Source organism: Hippocampus comes, unplaced genomic scaffold (genome assembly GCF_001891065.2).
Source record: "Hippocampus comes isolate QL1 unplaced genomic scaffold, H_comes_QL1_v1.1 scaffold121, whole genome shotgun sequence".
NCBI classification, from domain to species: domain Eukaryota; kingdom Metazoa; phylum Chordata; class Actinopteri; order Syngnathiformes; family Syngnathidae; genus Hippocampus; species Hippocampus comes.
In genome coordinates this window covers 123,617-140,743 of record NW_017805986.1, presented here as the reverse complement: position 1 = coordinate 140,743, position 17,127 = coordinate 123,617, and the positions used below count along the sequence as shown (strand labels likewise).

At 43.5% G+C, this 17,127-nt stretch overlaps 1 protein-coding gene across 4 annotated transcripts in view; it reads right to left on the bottom strand.

Moving 5' to 3' along the window:
- Nucleotides 1-17,127, bottom strand: part of pcdh15a (protocadherin-related 15a) — a 228,633-nt gene that overhangs the window by 94,907 nt on the left and 116,599 nt on the right. For all 4 annotated transcript variants that reach the window (XR_002170731.1, XM_019891743.1, XM_019891745.1 and 1 more), the window contains exons 6-10: nt 9,646-9,806; nt 6,943-7,098; nt 4,814-4,933; nt 3,847-3,957; nt 724-894 (exon numbers count right to left, since the gene is read on the bottom strand). Coding sequence is in view for 3 of the 4 variants with exons in the window: in XM_019891743.1 (XP_019747302.1) it covers nt 724-894; nt 3,847-3,957; nt 4,814-4,933; nt 6,943-7,098; nt 9,646-9,806 (719 nt within the window). In the remaining variant the exon portion in view is untranslated. The remainder of the gene's footprint in view (nt 1-723; nt 895-3,846; nt 3,958-4,813; nt 4,934-6,942; nt 7,099-9,645; nt 9,807-17,127) is intronic.

The following is a 17,127-nucleotide window of genomic DNA, read 5'->3' as shown; positions in this document are numbered from 1 at the left end:
CGTGCGAAGCTTTTATGATGAATTATACAGGACATCACACATGAGGCTCAGCTGAAGGGAAAAGTTTGGAATAATCAACTGTGGCTCGCTCGTAACGACATGTTTTGGAGTCAAACAGAGGGGATAGACATCCAAACATGACTCGCAGACCAATGAGAATGTTTTGAAGACGGGCATCCAGCGCAGTAAATCCAATCCGGATTACCCTCGCCGAGGCCAATCAATCTAATTCAATGCGGGTCAATCTAATCATGTCCGATTTAGATTCAACTTGATAACCGCACAGATTCAAAAGGAGTGGCGTTTTTACCGAAACCAAACTTGCCTCTCAGTTTTTATTTGGTATTTGTAACCCACTTTGTCATCTTTTTGGATACCCTTCTTGCACTTAGGAATTCTGCGGGTGTCTTACTGTCATCCAACGCAGCCATCAGCTCTAATTGCTGGTCCAACACCCTGGAAAATTGCACTGGGAATTACCACAGTGACGCCTCGCAGCCACAGTGGCGTTCTACCGGCATACAAAAAAAAATGAGGTTCTAAATGAGAACAAAAAAAAAAATGTTATGATAGTGTCCAAATGCAGCGGCGCAATATATACATGAAAAAAAAATGGGGAGATAGTGTCCAAATGCAGCGGCGCAATATATACATGGAAAAAAAAAAATGGGGGTAATCTGTTCAAATGACCTTGAGGCTTGGCGAGCGCCCGTCGGCTCTTACCGGTTCGGTGAATTCGGGAATGGCGGCGCGGTAGGTGAGGGGGTTGCAGTCGTGTGTGTTGTTGACCAAAACGCACGGCAGGAACATGGGTCCAAGGTCGTCGCCGTCGAGGACGTCCACCGTCAGCGTGGTGGTGGCCGTGCGTCTGTTGGGAGGGTACGGCGCCCGGTCCTGGAAGCGGAACAATCGATTTAGGGGTGTCAACCTTTGAACTCCCTGGAGAGGCGTTGAGTTGTGAGCTGGCCGTGTACATACTCCAAATAGAATATATCAGAACACTTCTGGGTAGCTGGTTGAGTGCAATCACTTGGAATCGTGAACTATACTAGCGCCGCGTCACAAAATAAAAATTTGTAACGATTAGGGGTCTAACACAGAGATGCGAATGCATCGAATCAAACTGAATCGAATCGTTTGACTTTAAATTACATTGAGATACATATCGATTTTTTTTTTTTTTTAATTGAAAGGACAGACTGCATCTTTGAAGGATATACTGACCTGTTCATTCATGGATGAAAGATGACAAAAAGCGACTCATTGCATCAGAGCCTCTCGAACCGAACCGAAATGTATCGAATCGAATCATAATCCCACTTTAAAATCAAAGCAATCCTTGAACTGTATTGCACTCTATGAAGATATGCAACAAATCGTCATGAAGAGATGCACCCCCCACATCCACTAAAGAAATTACTGATTTAAATACATGGTTAATTATGCACTATATTTATTTATGTATATATGTTAGAGTCAAGACTAATTAATGACAGCTAAAAACAACTCAAGTGCATTAAAAATATTTTAAGTGCCCTTACAGGATGCCGGTATGTTTGAAGTGCTTTTCACAGTGTACTTAGCAACGCGCAGCGCCATTGACCAGCCATTCCAATAGATTTATGCTCCGAGGACTGTGTGGCGTCGCAATGCCACCTGCAATGAAAGTGCGCCCTGCGTTGCACCTCCGAATTGAAAAATGTTCAACACGAGAGCAGAGTCAGTGTGAAATCGGAAGGCGCATCGGACGTGAGAGGGTCTGGCGGAGTGATGTCAGAGTGCTAACAGCAAGCAGTGAAGAAAAACCTGTCTCTTACCTCCCCTCGGTGTGTTGCTACGTTAGCACTTGCAAATTTGGGCAAGCTTGCACCAGGACACTAGTGGGCTTGTGCGGTGCTCACCAGGATTATTAATAAGTGCAGTGTGAAAAAGCCTGAAGAGGTGAGCAAGTGAGTTCTCGCATTGCTCAGCCACTTGCTCAAATCTTTTATGCAGTAGCCTATAGTTTTTGTCATCCTTGAATAAAACAGATATAAATGAGGGCTTTTTTTTTCTTCTTCTTCTTTTTTTTTTTTTTTTAACTCCCACGGCAATATTCCGAACCTACAAGAGATTCTTCCCAGCTAACCCCGAGAACCGAGGCGAGCACTTGAAAAGCAAGTTCACAGAGTCCAAGCACAATTAAACTTTTGACACACAGCAAGAGAGTTCTTGTCAACAGCAGGCTTTCCTTTCCATTTCTTTTTCGGGAGAGCCTCGCAAGGCCAGTGGAGCTTTGTGAAAAGCTGTGTCATGTGATCATCCAGCCAGCAGGAAAGAAAGAAAATAAGTTCAGCTGCACAATGACCATCAGCGGCTGGAGCCTAAATCTTCTCTCCTGATGTGTTTAATCTCTGAAGTTTACTTCTTAGGATGACTTATCGGTGTGTTGGAATGAAATCAGACCCCCGGCTGTGAAATATTTACTGGAATGGAGCCCGGCCGGAGTCATTTATTTTACCATCTGGGAGCCAAGGGCGAGTGTGTACAAATGCCATCATCGATGAGTTTGGCTTGCTTTAATAGCATCATTAGGATGACTTGTTTTTACATGTGCTCCACAGAGATGGGCATTACACCTCCTTAAGTAGCACTTCAATCAAAACCCGTCGTGCAAAGCTGACCACAAAATGATTAAAATACGCAATCAAATACTGCTTCAATATGGGCAATCATTTCATTAAAAAAAAAAAAGTATATTTCTAACTTTGATGTCTGTTTAAATAATGTGTAGGTGACCTTTATAACAAATGAAATAAATAATGACAGAATACAAGACCAGCTAATAAAGTAATATATAAAGAAAGGTCACGAATATAGTTCGGCTCATTGAGGATAGAGAATAAAATTACAAATAATGTAAAAATACATTTCAACTATCACTGGATATAGTGGACGACTTTATTTTCAGTATTTCATTTCAAATAATAAATAGAATGAAAGTGTTGTTGTGGTTTATCTTTTATAATTTTGATTATTTTACCTTCCAGCTAACAAAAAAATAAATCCAAAATTGGCATCTCAAAGAGGTTTTGATGAAATACGTAATCCAAATGATTTAAAGAGAAAAGCTGTTTCATTAATCCACATACACGGAGCAAAACCACTTTTATTTTATTTATTTTTTGCGGCCTCAGATCTTGCAGTTCAGCTCGTGAAAAACACAATCTAAAAGAAATGCGTTACATTTATATTTCATTCCCATCAAATGAAATTGATAAATCTTTCCCATTTTTTATTGCACATCTAAAACCAAATTACAATGAGTCCGAAAAATCTGTGATTCTGCTGCCTTATTGTAGTCTGAGCCATGTTTGAATGCAGTCCAGACTGCATAAGGATTAATTATGTTGTTTTTTTTTTTTTTTTGCGCATATTTTATGACTGTCACTCATATTACATCAGGGCTCTGGTCACGTGATGCATGTCAATCATCTGAAGGTCAATATCAGTAAAATCAATGAGCTTGCGGCTGGCGAAAAACCGCCCCCCATCTTTGACCTTCTGAGGGGGAAATGTAATTGTTTCATTTCTTCTTATCTGACACCTCCTGTATGTTAAGGGTGTGATAAGTTAAATTGTCTGCTTGACCCACAACCATCATATAACCTTCCAGCCGAGGCGACTACTTTTTCCTGATGTTATGCCACCCAAAAAAAAAAAAACAATTTAATTGACCTTTTAGTTGGAGAAGCATCGCATGCTTCAGAGCAAGTGAACATTTGCATCAAAATCCCTTTTCGGAATGAGTGGAGATGGAGCACTTATACAGCGGTTCCACTTGAAACGAGAACCTGGATCACTTACGTTGGCTTGGATCAAAACCAGGTAGCGTGTTCTGTCCTCATAGTTGAGCCTCTCAGCTAGAACAATGTGTCCCGATAGCGTGTTTGCCACACTCACTGTGCTGTTGGATTCCTGCAAGGAAGCATAAAAGACAGGAAATGAGGTAGGCGTGACTAATTAGGAAGCGACGGCTGAAGGAGTCCGGTAAGGTTAATCGCGACACCATTCGACCGGCTCAACTTGGTACGACTCGGCTCTCTCTGGGGCTGTCGGTTGTGCACTTCAAAATGGTACAGCGCAAAACTGAAAACTGAGTCGCAATGGTCTTTAATCAAGTTTCAGATATTAAGATATCCTCTATTTGTCCCACACTGGGGAAATTTACAATGCCCGCCATGTGATAGCAGCAGTGAACGTCAACTTATGACTGCTCAAGTTGTGGTTGAGTGATTTTAGAGTGACAAGAAGTCTTGCAGATACGTTTTTGTTGACTGTGTTTGGACATTTCAGCGGGCTGAGGTTGTTTTCTATGACACGCCCCCGGCGCAACTGACAATTTGGTGACAGGAAGGAGACTTGCACTTAGACCCGCTGAAATCACCGCAGACGCACGACTCGGACTGGACGGGGATCTCCATGTAACCACTTCACAGCAGCCCACTTTTTCTTGTAGTTCCTTAGAAACATACTTTGCATGTGCACAACTACTACTGCACAGACTGCGAGTCCGAGATTCTTCCACTATGTAGACCGCGTGCCTTTCTTTCACTGAATTTAAAGAGAGGAACCGCTTCGACTGGCCGGGAATCAAATCGGCTGTGTTCACTCCCACAACGGCGCAAACGTCCAACACACGTCTATGAAACTACCAAGAGACTGGGCTCTGTTCGACCACGCTTTGCGCTAGACTTGCGTTTGGCACGACAATAAGGGTTCGGTACACGTGGCTCTTAGCCAATGAGTCCAGTGGAAAAAGGGTAATACGTACTGGGTCATTGGCGTTGTACAGAACGCTGTATTCTATATGTCCATTTGGCCCGTCATCGATGTCGGTGGCTCCATTTCTTCCTGAGAAGCCAGTAAATATGGTCGTTCCCACCGGGGTGAGCTGTAGGTGAAAAAAATATGAGAGGGGGGGCGGGCAAAGTCACATCAGCAGCTCTTTCAGCCTCCTGTTTATTTTTGTTGTTGTTAAGAGAGCGCCTATGCACAGTCATTGCCATTGCGGCGTCCATTCCACGCCATTAGCGGACACGGCCAAGCAAATCAAAAAGGGAAAACGTTGCCGTCAGCAGCGGGGCCGTAGCTGAGGGCTTATGCACACTGCTGACAGAATAATAAAAGTAAGTATGCGACTCAGCGTGGTTCCCCGGAGCCCACGGCGCGGGCCAAAGGAGCGCGTTTGCGCGCCGTGACTCACCCTACGGCGCTACCATCACACACTGGACCTTGAGCGTATGCGCATAACGCGAGAGGCAAAAGTGGAGATTGATCACAACCCTGCGGGGGAGTTAGCATCCGACGCTGTGGTTGCAGGGGTGTGGGCCGCGGGACCCGCAGCGTGCTGGAGCATATGTGCACAATGGCCTGCTGAACCCACACAGCTTGAACATACTGATGGCAAATGAAACACATGCAAGAGATTGAACAGAGGGAGCAAAAAGACTTTCCTCTTTGAGAATAAAATCAGGATTAATAGGCTCTCCAGGAAACGTTCAAAGAGAAAGAACTGTCATTTTAGCGATGGCGGCCAGGGGGAGGAGCGTCACCACGTCTGGAAACTCACCAGAGTGCGTATATCCTTGAACAGGAAGTCAGCCATGTTTTCGTCAGAAGCAGCCATTTTAGGCGAATTCCAGGACTTGGACAAAATTCTACTACGGAATCCGCCGTAAAGAGCTTCAACAACACACTTTTTTTCCCCTTCCCAAAAGATGTTTGTTTTTTACTCATTTTGCTAGCTCCTGGATTTCATTTTAGCGGTAACCTATCACGTGACCGAGAAGCGCACCTTGACCCGCGTCAAGAGTGACACATTGTAGATGGATGTAACAGAGAATCCGGTAACTTTTCAAAATAAAACGTCTTTCAGATTCAAAATTAAATAAAACAGAGGTATTATAAGTTCTTTCTTCTTTCTGTGCAATTCGGGACCAAATGATAAGCGGACTGGTCCCGGTCCGTGGGTCAATTGGTACGGGGTTTGGGGACCGCTGACCGAGACTGATGGGCAGTGAGAGGACTGGTACCGGTCCGTGGGTCATTTGGTACGGGGGTTGGGGACCGCTGACCGAGACTGATGGGCAGTGAGTATTTGACTTTTTTTTTTGTAGTTGTTGTTGCTAGCGCCAGCTAACGCGGGTGGCACATGACATCAAAGTTTGACGATCATTTCAAAAAGTGTATGAGAAATTGTTCCTCGCGGCTTTCATTTTCGTTGTATTGGCATTTACACTAATAACAGTTGCAGGCTGTTCCTCATTTTAATTGGACTTCGAAAAAGCAATTATAAAGCCTCTTTGCACGACAGAGGCACCAAAGCGAAAGAACAATATGAAGACGTCTGAGCGTCGAGGACTTTCGAGCTTGGGGAAAAGCGACATGGCCCCGACATGAGGCCCATCTTCACAATGTGATATGATTACGGCGGAGATGATAATGGAGCTTGAGTCTTGCGTCGAATACGTGACACTGAATCCTGATTAACTGCATCTTGAAACAAGTGAACCTCGGTCGTTTGACTCGCAACTATTTATGGTGAGCTACGAGCAAGTAGGCAGGGGACACCCTGAACCGGTTGCCAGCCAATCACAGGGCACGTAGACACAAACAACCATCCACGCTCACACTCACACCTAAGGGACAATTTGGACTGTTCAATCAGCCTACCATGCATGTTTTTGGAATGTGGGAGGAAACCGAAGTACCCGGAGAAAAGCCACACAGGCCCAGGGAGAACATGCAAACTCCACACAGAGAGGCCGGAGCTGGAATTGAACACGGTACCTCTGCACTGTGAGGTCGACGCGCTAACCACTGGACCACCGGGCCGCCACCCAAGAAGTTGATGGCCCTAATTTTGTTGTTCTTTCATTTGACGTACGGCGGCGCCCTTACCTCGTTGACCGCCACATAGTAGCGCGGGTGCTGAAAACGCGGCGTGTTGTCATTGCGGTCCCTCACGACGATCCGGACCTCGTGCAGAATAACGGTCCCCACCAGCTCGTTTGTGCACTGGACTTGAACCACAATGGTGGTGATGTAGTTGGGAGGCTGAAAGAGGAGGTTGGTGGGGAACAGAGAGAAAGAAGGGAGAAGACTTTCAGGCCTGTGTTGTCGGTTATTATTTGTTAATGCCCGACGCGCTGTGGTCTCGCAGTAGCCTCGGGTTATCAGAAGCAAATGCACAACTTCCTTTTGTTTTGAAAGCAGCCACTTTCCTGAGTGCAGCCTATCAATCTGGGCTACGCAATTGGCATTTTCACATTCTCTTGTTGTCAAACGTCTGAATCCATTCCCTCATTAGCACCAATTTCATACGAGTTGGCGCGCTATCTGCGTGAGCAACTCCAATTGTGACATTTCAGCGAGGCAGCCATTTATTAAATTGTCATGCGCGGCCAACATATGATTATTTTTCTTGTTTGTTTGGGATTTTCAGTCAGCCTGTGCAGCCTTTTTTTTTTTCTTGAAAGACAGCAGTACCTCAACGACAAGATTATTTCTTTCTAGTGTTCATCCACTCTTCCTGCTTCGGTAAAGCGCGCATTGCAGAAGTACATCACGGGGCTCGGACTGCTTCGCCAAGTTGGCTAGGTGCAAAATTCGCTCATGTTTTTCTGTGATTAAGATTTATTTCAAAAGACATGCCCTGCTTCTTCCTCTCGGCTTTCTTAAGACCCATGGTTATAGAAAAGACGCCCCCCCCCCCCCAAATAAAACAGTGAGTGAGCAAAGTGTGGGCCCGTATGTTATATTTGCTGATGTCATTTAGTAGCGGAGCATCTAATGGTAATTCGCTAAAAAAAAAGGGTAACGCTGTATTCAATACTTACTGACACAACATCAACAAAAACGAGATCAATGCGCCTGCTAAAAATATTTTTCTCTGTGTGAAGATTCTCAGTCATCCAGATCGTGACAATTCGCAAAGGTCCAATCGAGGCGTCTGGACGCTGGTTGCGTTTCCGAAAACTGAAAATGCTTATTTGGCTTATGATATGATGAATTATGATTAAGTTATCGTCAAATGAAGAGCCTTGTACTGTCTTCAGCAAGTTGGCAGCAGACCATGACATTCCCGCGTCATCTGGAATTAGCAACAGTGGAGATCGTTGTAAACTGTGATATTTATATTTGACTGTCCATGGCAAATCCAGTCATGGGAAAAAAGCCAGCAGTGATTCCCTAACGTTTTTTTTTTAATCTAATGATTGACATGCTTACACACTCACTGTCAGAGATAATTGCTTTTCGCCCCTGTTGACCATCTAGGTGTAAAGGCTTTAATTAGTCGAAAAATTGCAGATCGCTAATTCAGACTATCAGGCATGTCAAGTTTGATTTATGACCTCTCTTATCTGCCCGTTCACGATAAGCCGGAAAGATGGATGTGAAAGTGACGACAAAATGACAGAAAAATCGGAATGAAGAAATGAGACGCTCATGTTGCGATTACTCCTATTTGCCAGTGCCTTGGATTTAGAACGCTACAAAAGCTTAGGCCACCATTGAAGTTTTGAAAACAAAACTAAAAAAAAAAAAAATGACCAAAATTTGAAGGACAATGGTAAGAGAAGAGCTGCAAGACCAAGCAGCATTCCTGAATATGAACAGAGATGATCACCGGTGGCCGTTTTGCCATTAATTGTGACAGGTTTCTATTTCCTGTTTTTGCCTTTTGACGAGAGTAACATAAGCCGGTAATGTCCCCCTTTTTTTGTTGAGAAACGACCTACTTCCGTGACATACGTCATGCATCCGTGTCCATCTGTTTCTGCTGTTTGACAAGTGGGAGCATTGAAAGAAAACAGTAGACCGTGCCACATGGACGAAAATTGCCATGAGAGTATTATTTCGGGGATGTCATCGGAGGACTTTCTGACACATGGTTTGTCACACCAGTCCGCCAGCTTTTCTGACCCACCTCGTTGTCCATAATAAAAGGTAAACAAATCCATCAGGCCTCCAATTATCACACCAACTAAAAGGAAAATTAACTGTGTTCTGAATGGCATTTATTCGACAAAGATGACCTGTGACCTGCGTTCTGCGCAACAAAAACAAAAAAAATGGACCGACTATGAATCCAATGTATCCTCTTAAGCATGGCCAGAGCATTAAAAAAAAAAAAAAAAAAAACAACAAAAAAACCTCAGGCCAGCCAATTTAATGCAACAACCCTGTGTGGCTATTAATTTCCATTTAATCTATTCTTAATTTTAGTAGCTCCTCTCTGTTCTCAGGGTTTAAGAATTGATGACCTCAATAAAGAGCAGGCTCCAGTTACGATGAATATAAAAATAAATGTGTGTTTATAAACCTTTAATCACCAACCATAAGAGCCCTAACCCAGGGCACAAAGAGACCAATGTTTCTATAATGCAAATGAACCCAAACGAGAGCCGCTTCTTATTTACATACTAGAGGCAATCGCTTTTTTGATGCAACAACAACAAAAAAAATAACTATATAAAACAATCACACACACACACACACACACACACACACACACACACACACACAAAAAGGGGGGTGGGGTGGCACGCTGGGTGAATTTTAATATTTTGGCGGCCACACAAATGCAGTGTGCATACTTACATCTCTATCCAGAACGCGGCCGGTGCTGTTTAGGTAGAGCCTCTGTCGCGTCGGTTCCAGTATCACCCAGTACTCGTAGTTGTCCAGTAAAGTCAGCGAGATGGTTCTGCCTGGGTCCTGGGCGCGGCCATTGATCTGCATGTTCTCCACCAGAACCGTGCCTGAAACCGAGATTGGTTTCAATCCAGTGCATGGAGCTCCTCAACTGACTACAACTTAGTTCTTTGGGAGCAAGCTGTCACAAGATGTTGGTAAAGCACTAGATTTGTTGGCACGGATCTCCTCAACTCACTTTAACATAGTTCCTTGGACAAAGATGCCACAAGGCGGCAGCAAAAAACTTTCATCCAACTGAAGCTCCTCAACTGACTTCACCATAGTTCCCTGGCATCAATATGCCACAAGTTTCCGCCAAATCACTCAGTATTTCCCTATAGTGTAGGCCGATTTGCAAGTGTCGAATCGTGAGTATGCAGGGATTTAATATCCCTTTAATCAGAATCAGAATCATCTTTCTTGGCCAAGTATGTAGAACACACAAGGAATGTGTCTCCTGTAGTACAAGCTACACTAGTATGATCAATAACAAGCAACTACGATAAACAAGGACATAAATAATTAATGTCTTCCTGGCGGGTGGGGGAAGGGAAGCTTCCATTTGAGGGAGTTCTTAATTTATTTGAGAAAATGTCTAGTTCGAAAAAAGAGCTGCTGGAGAAAATGTCTCGCTTTCATCGCTGGTGTCTGGGAACGCAAGTAGCGGGGTTTTTTTTTCCTGGATACACGTCAACAACAGACTCACATTTAAACAAGGAACTAGTACATTGTTCATCATTGTTGATGTGAACGTGTCCGGTTTTAGCCGTGTGCTAATAAAGTCGCGTTTCTGCAGACAAGCCTCTTTGCAGGGCCATTAATGATTCGCCCAAAGGCGGCGGTGGTAAACCTTGTACTTGCCATTGATTGTCTTGACCACAGGACCGCCCCCTCCTAGGACAGCCCTTTCCCTCCTGCTGAAGGCTGTTTTTCAAAGAGCCGCTAAGTCACTCGACTTTTAAGTGGCCAGATGAGTGCATCAATTAAATAACTGGAGCTTGACAGAAGAACAAGAAAACTTCAGGGAGAGAGAGCGTCATTCGGATCAATGGCGAAAGCACACACTGAAAGCTTAAGTGTTGGACACTTTTCTGGTCGGAGTCTCCCGATATATGCCTCCGTTAGGAAACTTCCTGATTCACGTTTGCTCTTTCTGACTTCTGATCCCGAGTGTTCTGATAAACGCCATCTTCTGTTCGAGAGGATCACTGAAGTCAAAGTGGCGGCCGGGACTGGTCTTGAGCGGGGAGGTTCTGTCGAGACCTCAACATGGAGGCTTATCTTCTTCCACACTCACGCTTTGCAGTCCAAAAAACATGTATTTTCGCTTTGATGTCTTCCCGAGTGAAAGGCATGTTCCCCGCGCTCGCGGAGTTGATGTGTTCAGTAAACAAATTTATTTGGCAGGCTTTGATCTTGACCCGTGGGTCATCGACATACCTGAACCAGTTGCTGCGGCTCAGTTCCTCTAAAGGAATTTTGATAATCACATCGCCGTGCGTCCTGTATTCAATGGAAAAAAAAATATTTTGCGTTTCATGTGGCAACTGTTAACTCATTCACACCCAAAGACATATTTAGATGTCTTTTCAGACGCCACACATTTAATCCCAGCTCCTCATTTCATATTGACTGTACTTGAAAAGGGTCTGAAAGGGTCTGAGGAGCTGCGATTAAATATGTGGCGTCTGAAAAGACATCTAAATACGTCATTGGGAGTGAATGAGTTTTAATATCGGAATGTCAACCCTCCCCCCAAAAGTAGCTGAAAAAACAGAAATGTTGGCTAAATACCGCGAGAGGCTAGCGACAAGTCCAAGGTTTACCCTGCCTCTCGCGTAAAAGATGCTCACGAGGACGACGGGAGAGTAAAAGAAATGGAAGGATTGTGGGGCGACCGCTGTTGTGTCAAACCAGTGTTGAATTTTAGCGTTGTCCCAAATTTCTTTGTCTTTTTATTGACTTGAATTACAAACACGAGAGTTTATCCTTTCAGGAGGCGCTTGATTTGTTTTTGCAGCATCACCGACACCCTCAAGCCGGAGCCCAGGCGGCGGCGTTATCATCAGCCCTTGCTGCATTTGCATGCTTCTGGTAATAACTGCTCCCTGTTTGGTTTGCCTGATGCGATCAGGGGAAGCGGCGGTATAATCAAACGCCGCATAAGGGAACCAATCTTTGAAAAATGCTTCTTTATAGAGTTTAATGTGGGAGTCGTAACAGCTCCCTTTTGCTGTTTCATTATGACAATTGTCGTCTATTTTTTTTTTTGCACAGAATTACACATTTAAGTCATCGCTGATATTACTCTGGCAAATCGTAATAGTTTTTTCCCCCCCCGCAATGCAGAGTCATTCTGTTCCAACAAAAAGCATTTGTACCACGCAATATGGGAATACAATTGACAAAGTAGACTCGTCATCCTTCCATAATGATCTTATTAGAACTTCTTTAGATAACAAAATGAGACTGGTTTACAAAGCATGCGTGAGCGTCCAAGGCCAGGACATTTGATGGTGGCTGAATGACAGTACTAACAATTTATTCCAAGAAAATGTAAATCAGGTAGGCCATAGCTCTTATTCGACTTCTGAAATGAAAATATTTCTCTCACTTATGCGCTCGTATTCCCTTTAGCGTAGCTCCATCTAGTGGATGCATAACGCAACCGCAGCTAGGGCTCAATATAAATAAAGCTGTATTGTATTGTATTCCCTTTGGCGTAGCTCCTTCTAGTGGATGCATAACGCAACCACAGCCAGTATTGTAACTTCGATTCGATGCGCCTTATAATGCGGTGCGCCCTATATATGAAAACGGTTTTAAAATAGGCCATTCATTGAATGCGTGCCTTATACTCCGAAGCGCCTTATAGTGCAGAAAATACGGTAATCAAGCCTGTCGGCATAACTATGGTCACACATGGTCCGCTCATAAATAATGCAAAAATTCCTAGTCACCTGACCTTTGAAATGCGCGCAAGAGCCTCATTCAAGGGGCTCATAAACTATGTCCATATTTGGACTTCCTGAATGAGCGGTTCGCGCGTCACTTACAGCCTCTTGTCTGCGGTGAGTGTGAGTGAATGCGTGTCAACGTATGCATCACACTATCGATGGAACAAAGGGGTGCGCACCCTCGGTCGCACAACTGGAACGAGTAATGGGGGTGGGAATACTCTGGTGTCTCCCGCGCATAGCTTAGAGGGAACAATGTCACCAACTCAACCTAACCACAACTCAAGAATTGATAGTTTCAAGAAAATTTGAGCCACCGGCCTCACCAATGGGCACAAACTTTGGTCGAGCATAACAGGAAATAAGAGATGGGCCAGGTGACTGCACGTACTTTGACAAAGTCCTACGAGGGAAGTCCTCCATAATCAGTCCCACTCAGAAGCACAGCGCCCAGACAGATGGTTGCCACTAAATTGTGAAGCCTTTCCGCTGTTTCAAGTGGAGGTAGAAAGGCGTCAGAGTTTGTTGTTTTGTGGATTTGCCAAAAAAAAAAAAAAAAAGGAGCTTGAGAGCCTGTTTGCCGCTGCTTTCATTTTCTTTGTAATGCATTGTTAACCTCAATTATCCCGCCTGATGAAACATACGATTTCTTGATCCAGCCTTCATGCCCAAATAACCTCACGCAGCAAAAACATGCGTACCAGTTGTCAGGGGCTACACTCCGCACCGCGCAACATTCTTAAAATCTCATTGCGTATTACACCCATGGCCAAATGAAGTTGTGTTGTCTTAAAGCCATCTAAGCTTTCCAAATGCTTAATTGGCTGTAATTGCAGTTGATGTATTTTGACAAGATGCAACGTATGTGTTGTGTCTTTGCGCCAACGAGCATCCTCCGTTTCATTTAGTCCAAAGCTCTCCAAGAAAGCTTCCAAATGACGCAATTATGGACGACACATCTTTGATCATTTCGCTTACCACGAATATGCTCGTCATGGGTACGCACATGCTCCCCCCACAAGACATTTTATCAATGCAAGGCTTGAAAATTAACTTTCTCCAAAACTGGGTTCATTTCAGCATGGGGGACACAATCACCTTTTTCTGCGTCAGACGAGTGGCCAGATAATTCGGTTTCGGGAAATGTCTATCATGGCCAGATTGCAAACGTCTGTTCCCGATTCCAAAGTCATATATAATGACATTCCGGTGGACCGAAGGGAGCAGACTGAACACTAATTTGCATGAGGACTTGTATTAATGTGTAAGAGTGCCTGTAAAATACTTAAAAAAATCAGGTTCTCAAGCGTTTAAAGTGGATAGAAAAAGTCTACACACCCTTGTCAAATTCCAGGTTCAGGTGAGATTGACCATGAAAGTAAACGCCTACGAGAACATCAGAACTTTATTTGGGGCTACTCAGAGGCATGTTAAGTGGTTATTAAATGTGTGAGGACTCATTTAGCTAACATGAATTTTAATACGACTGGCTAATTCGGAAAACACTCGCATCGCTCATTATGCATGAAACCAAATTATCTATGATTTTAAATTCCCCTCTAATTTTTTGTTTTTTCCCCCCAATTTATCCAAGTTATTGGTCACATTAATAGTAGAACATGGTTTGAAATGATTTATATTGATCTCTCATGTTTTAATTTTGTTTCAAATTGTTACTTCCACTTGACATAAATTGAAACGTACTGGAAATATTGTTGAATACTATTGCTAACCTTCATTTTTACAACTAAAGGCCTCCACGTGAAATAAACTTTGTCAGGACACGGTCTCAGTTTTTGTCATTTGATTGGCAAACTATTTAGAATCCATCACTGATCTAATTTACAGCACATACATATCCTGGCTTACTTTACGAGTGTGTGTAAAACAGAAGCTTTTTGTGTACTCTGGTTGCCGAAAATTTGTTTTTTGATGGCTTTTTTTTTTTTTTTTTTGTGAAGTACTGAACTGTTAAGAGGCATGTCAAGCCTTATCAAAAAATGAGAAGAGGCCTCTCACTCTGTTGCGTATAAACCATTGTCCAAATGAGAACCTGTTGCAAAGTTCCTACTTGTACGCGAGCGGGCGAGGTTTAACGGCAGTAATTCTTGAGGAGTAGTGTGCACATTAAAGCGGGAGCCTTTCATCTCTCTGTATAAACTCATAAAACTGGGACATGAGTCTTGAAAACGTAATTAAATGCTACAGCGCAACCTAGAAAAGGTCAGAACTGAGCTCCGGTTGTATCCCGAGTCCTCTGCAGCTTCCAATTCCAAGATGCCATTCTGATTTACAGCCCGGGGGCAGCTCTTTTGATAATAAATGTCGGACCGACTTTGTGAGTTGGTCGAGAGTTGTTGTGAAAGGCATCCAAAGTATCGGAACAGGCTGTTTTGTCAGGAATAAGTCATTCTCCGTGTTATCGTACGCTGTGAAATTGCAGCAGGACGAAAATAACTTGTCGGGCAAGTGTCAGAAAGGTTTTGAAAGTCAGCGGCAGAGAGCAACGTGCGTGATGGAATAGTTTTGAAATTCATAATTCCAAGTTAGTTTTTCAAAGTTTAAAGGCAAAATGCCTCACTTAACCTGTTCATGCACCAATAATGATAACCTGTCACTTGCGAGCATGATAGGCTGTCCGCTGTCGTAGCCGCTGTCCCTGAAAGAGTTAAAATACAGAGCCCAACACAAATAGCAACATCGAATCAGAGGTGGGAAACCAGATAGGGCCAGGAACCAGATTGTAAAGTCTGACACCCGGGACTTATTGCCGAGGCTCTTTTGCATTGAAAGCAATTGTCTTGGTCCCAAAACAAATGAGGGGGAGGTCACTATTTGAGGACATAAAGTAATTATTCAACTGCCATTGTTTGTATCTTTTCAACGGACTATAAACTCTTAGATCTGCACAATCAGGTCAGACGGTCGAAAACAGAGTTGAAACCAAATATGGTGAAGCTGCATTTAGCCGTTGTGCTACACACAAATGCAATAAGCTGCTAACAGCTTTTTCTTTTTTTTTTTCTTTTTTTTTTTAATCAAGTCATTTTGGTACTTTTAATAATGTAAAGCACAACAACATGCGTTGTGTCGGAAACGCGCTATATTGATCAAGCTGCATCGACTTGCTATTTCTCACACCAAAACGGGCTTTCTCAGTGAGCGTCCAGAGTGTGAGTACCACAGTTGTTTTCCTCGAAGCAGAATGATGAGCAAAAATAGCAGTGACGTGTCTCACTTTTTCAAGGGCGCGAAAGTAACGATGACTACACAAGAAGCTTTTACCAAGCTTGAAGTGTCTGATGATATTTGAATGACTTGAGGACTTGATGGCTACTTGAGTGAATGCACCCGGTGCTAAAACTGTCATCACCAAAGACCCGGAGGAAGTCCATTAGAGCCTCAATATGGCACACACTTCACACTATAAACAAAAGCAGTCCATCATGTCCACATATCTTAAGCTTTGAGCAAGAAAATTGATCATAACATGTTTTTTCTTTGGAATAAAAAAAAAAAAGGGGGGGGAGGCCAAATGCGCCTTTGAGCGGATGTCTGCCCCCCCCCCAGTTGAGGTTTACTGTAAAAATAAACCAAAAACAAAGAACAAAGAGATCTCCACATTTTCTATTTAGCTAAAAGCAAGTCTGCTAGCTCAATGCTAACAGACATTGCAAAATTCCATAAATGGGCTAAAGCAGCTAGCACGGAAGCAGCCCATTTTTTGATAACGCCACAAAGAATGGTTCAAAGATCACATTTTCAACTTGTGGTTTTATGACGAGCAAGGATGAAATAAATAGAATGCGGGTCTGCGTGTGACTTCCCACGGAAGCACAAAAAAACCCTCCCAAAAAAAACGCACAAGGCGGCTTTGCTCGCATGCAAACGGCGCAAGCGCCATTGAACATTGAACACCCCCTTCCTCTTGAGCGCAGGTGTCAAAATCAAGGCCCCGGGGCCGGATTCGGCCCGCCGCGTCATTTCATGAGGCCCGCGGGAGCAAAGCATGTGTGTCAACTTTTAATGATCCTTCCTGAAATCTGTACCGAAATGTCAAATTGTCATGGGCAAGAAATAACGGAGAGATTTTACAGCGGTAATTCCGAAGTGGCCCGCGGAAGAGAGCACAAATTGAATTACATCTGGCGCACGGGCAATTATGTTGACCGTTTATCCACACAATACACGGTAATTGCGGGATTCATTTGCATATCAAAACAGACTGGTTTCCAAAAAGACACCTTGCGGAAAGGCTGAACAATTATTCAAATTCAAATCGACAACTGCGTTATAGAACGCGATTCTAAAATCGCAAAGGCTGCAATTTCCGTATAAACATAAATGGAGTTTCTCAAAGCGGCTTGGCTTTTTTTTTTTTTTTTTTTTTTTTTAAAACATTACACAAAGGGAAAAAAAAAACAAAAAA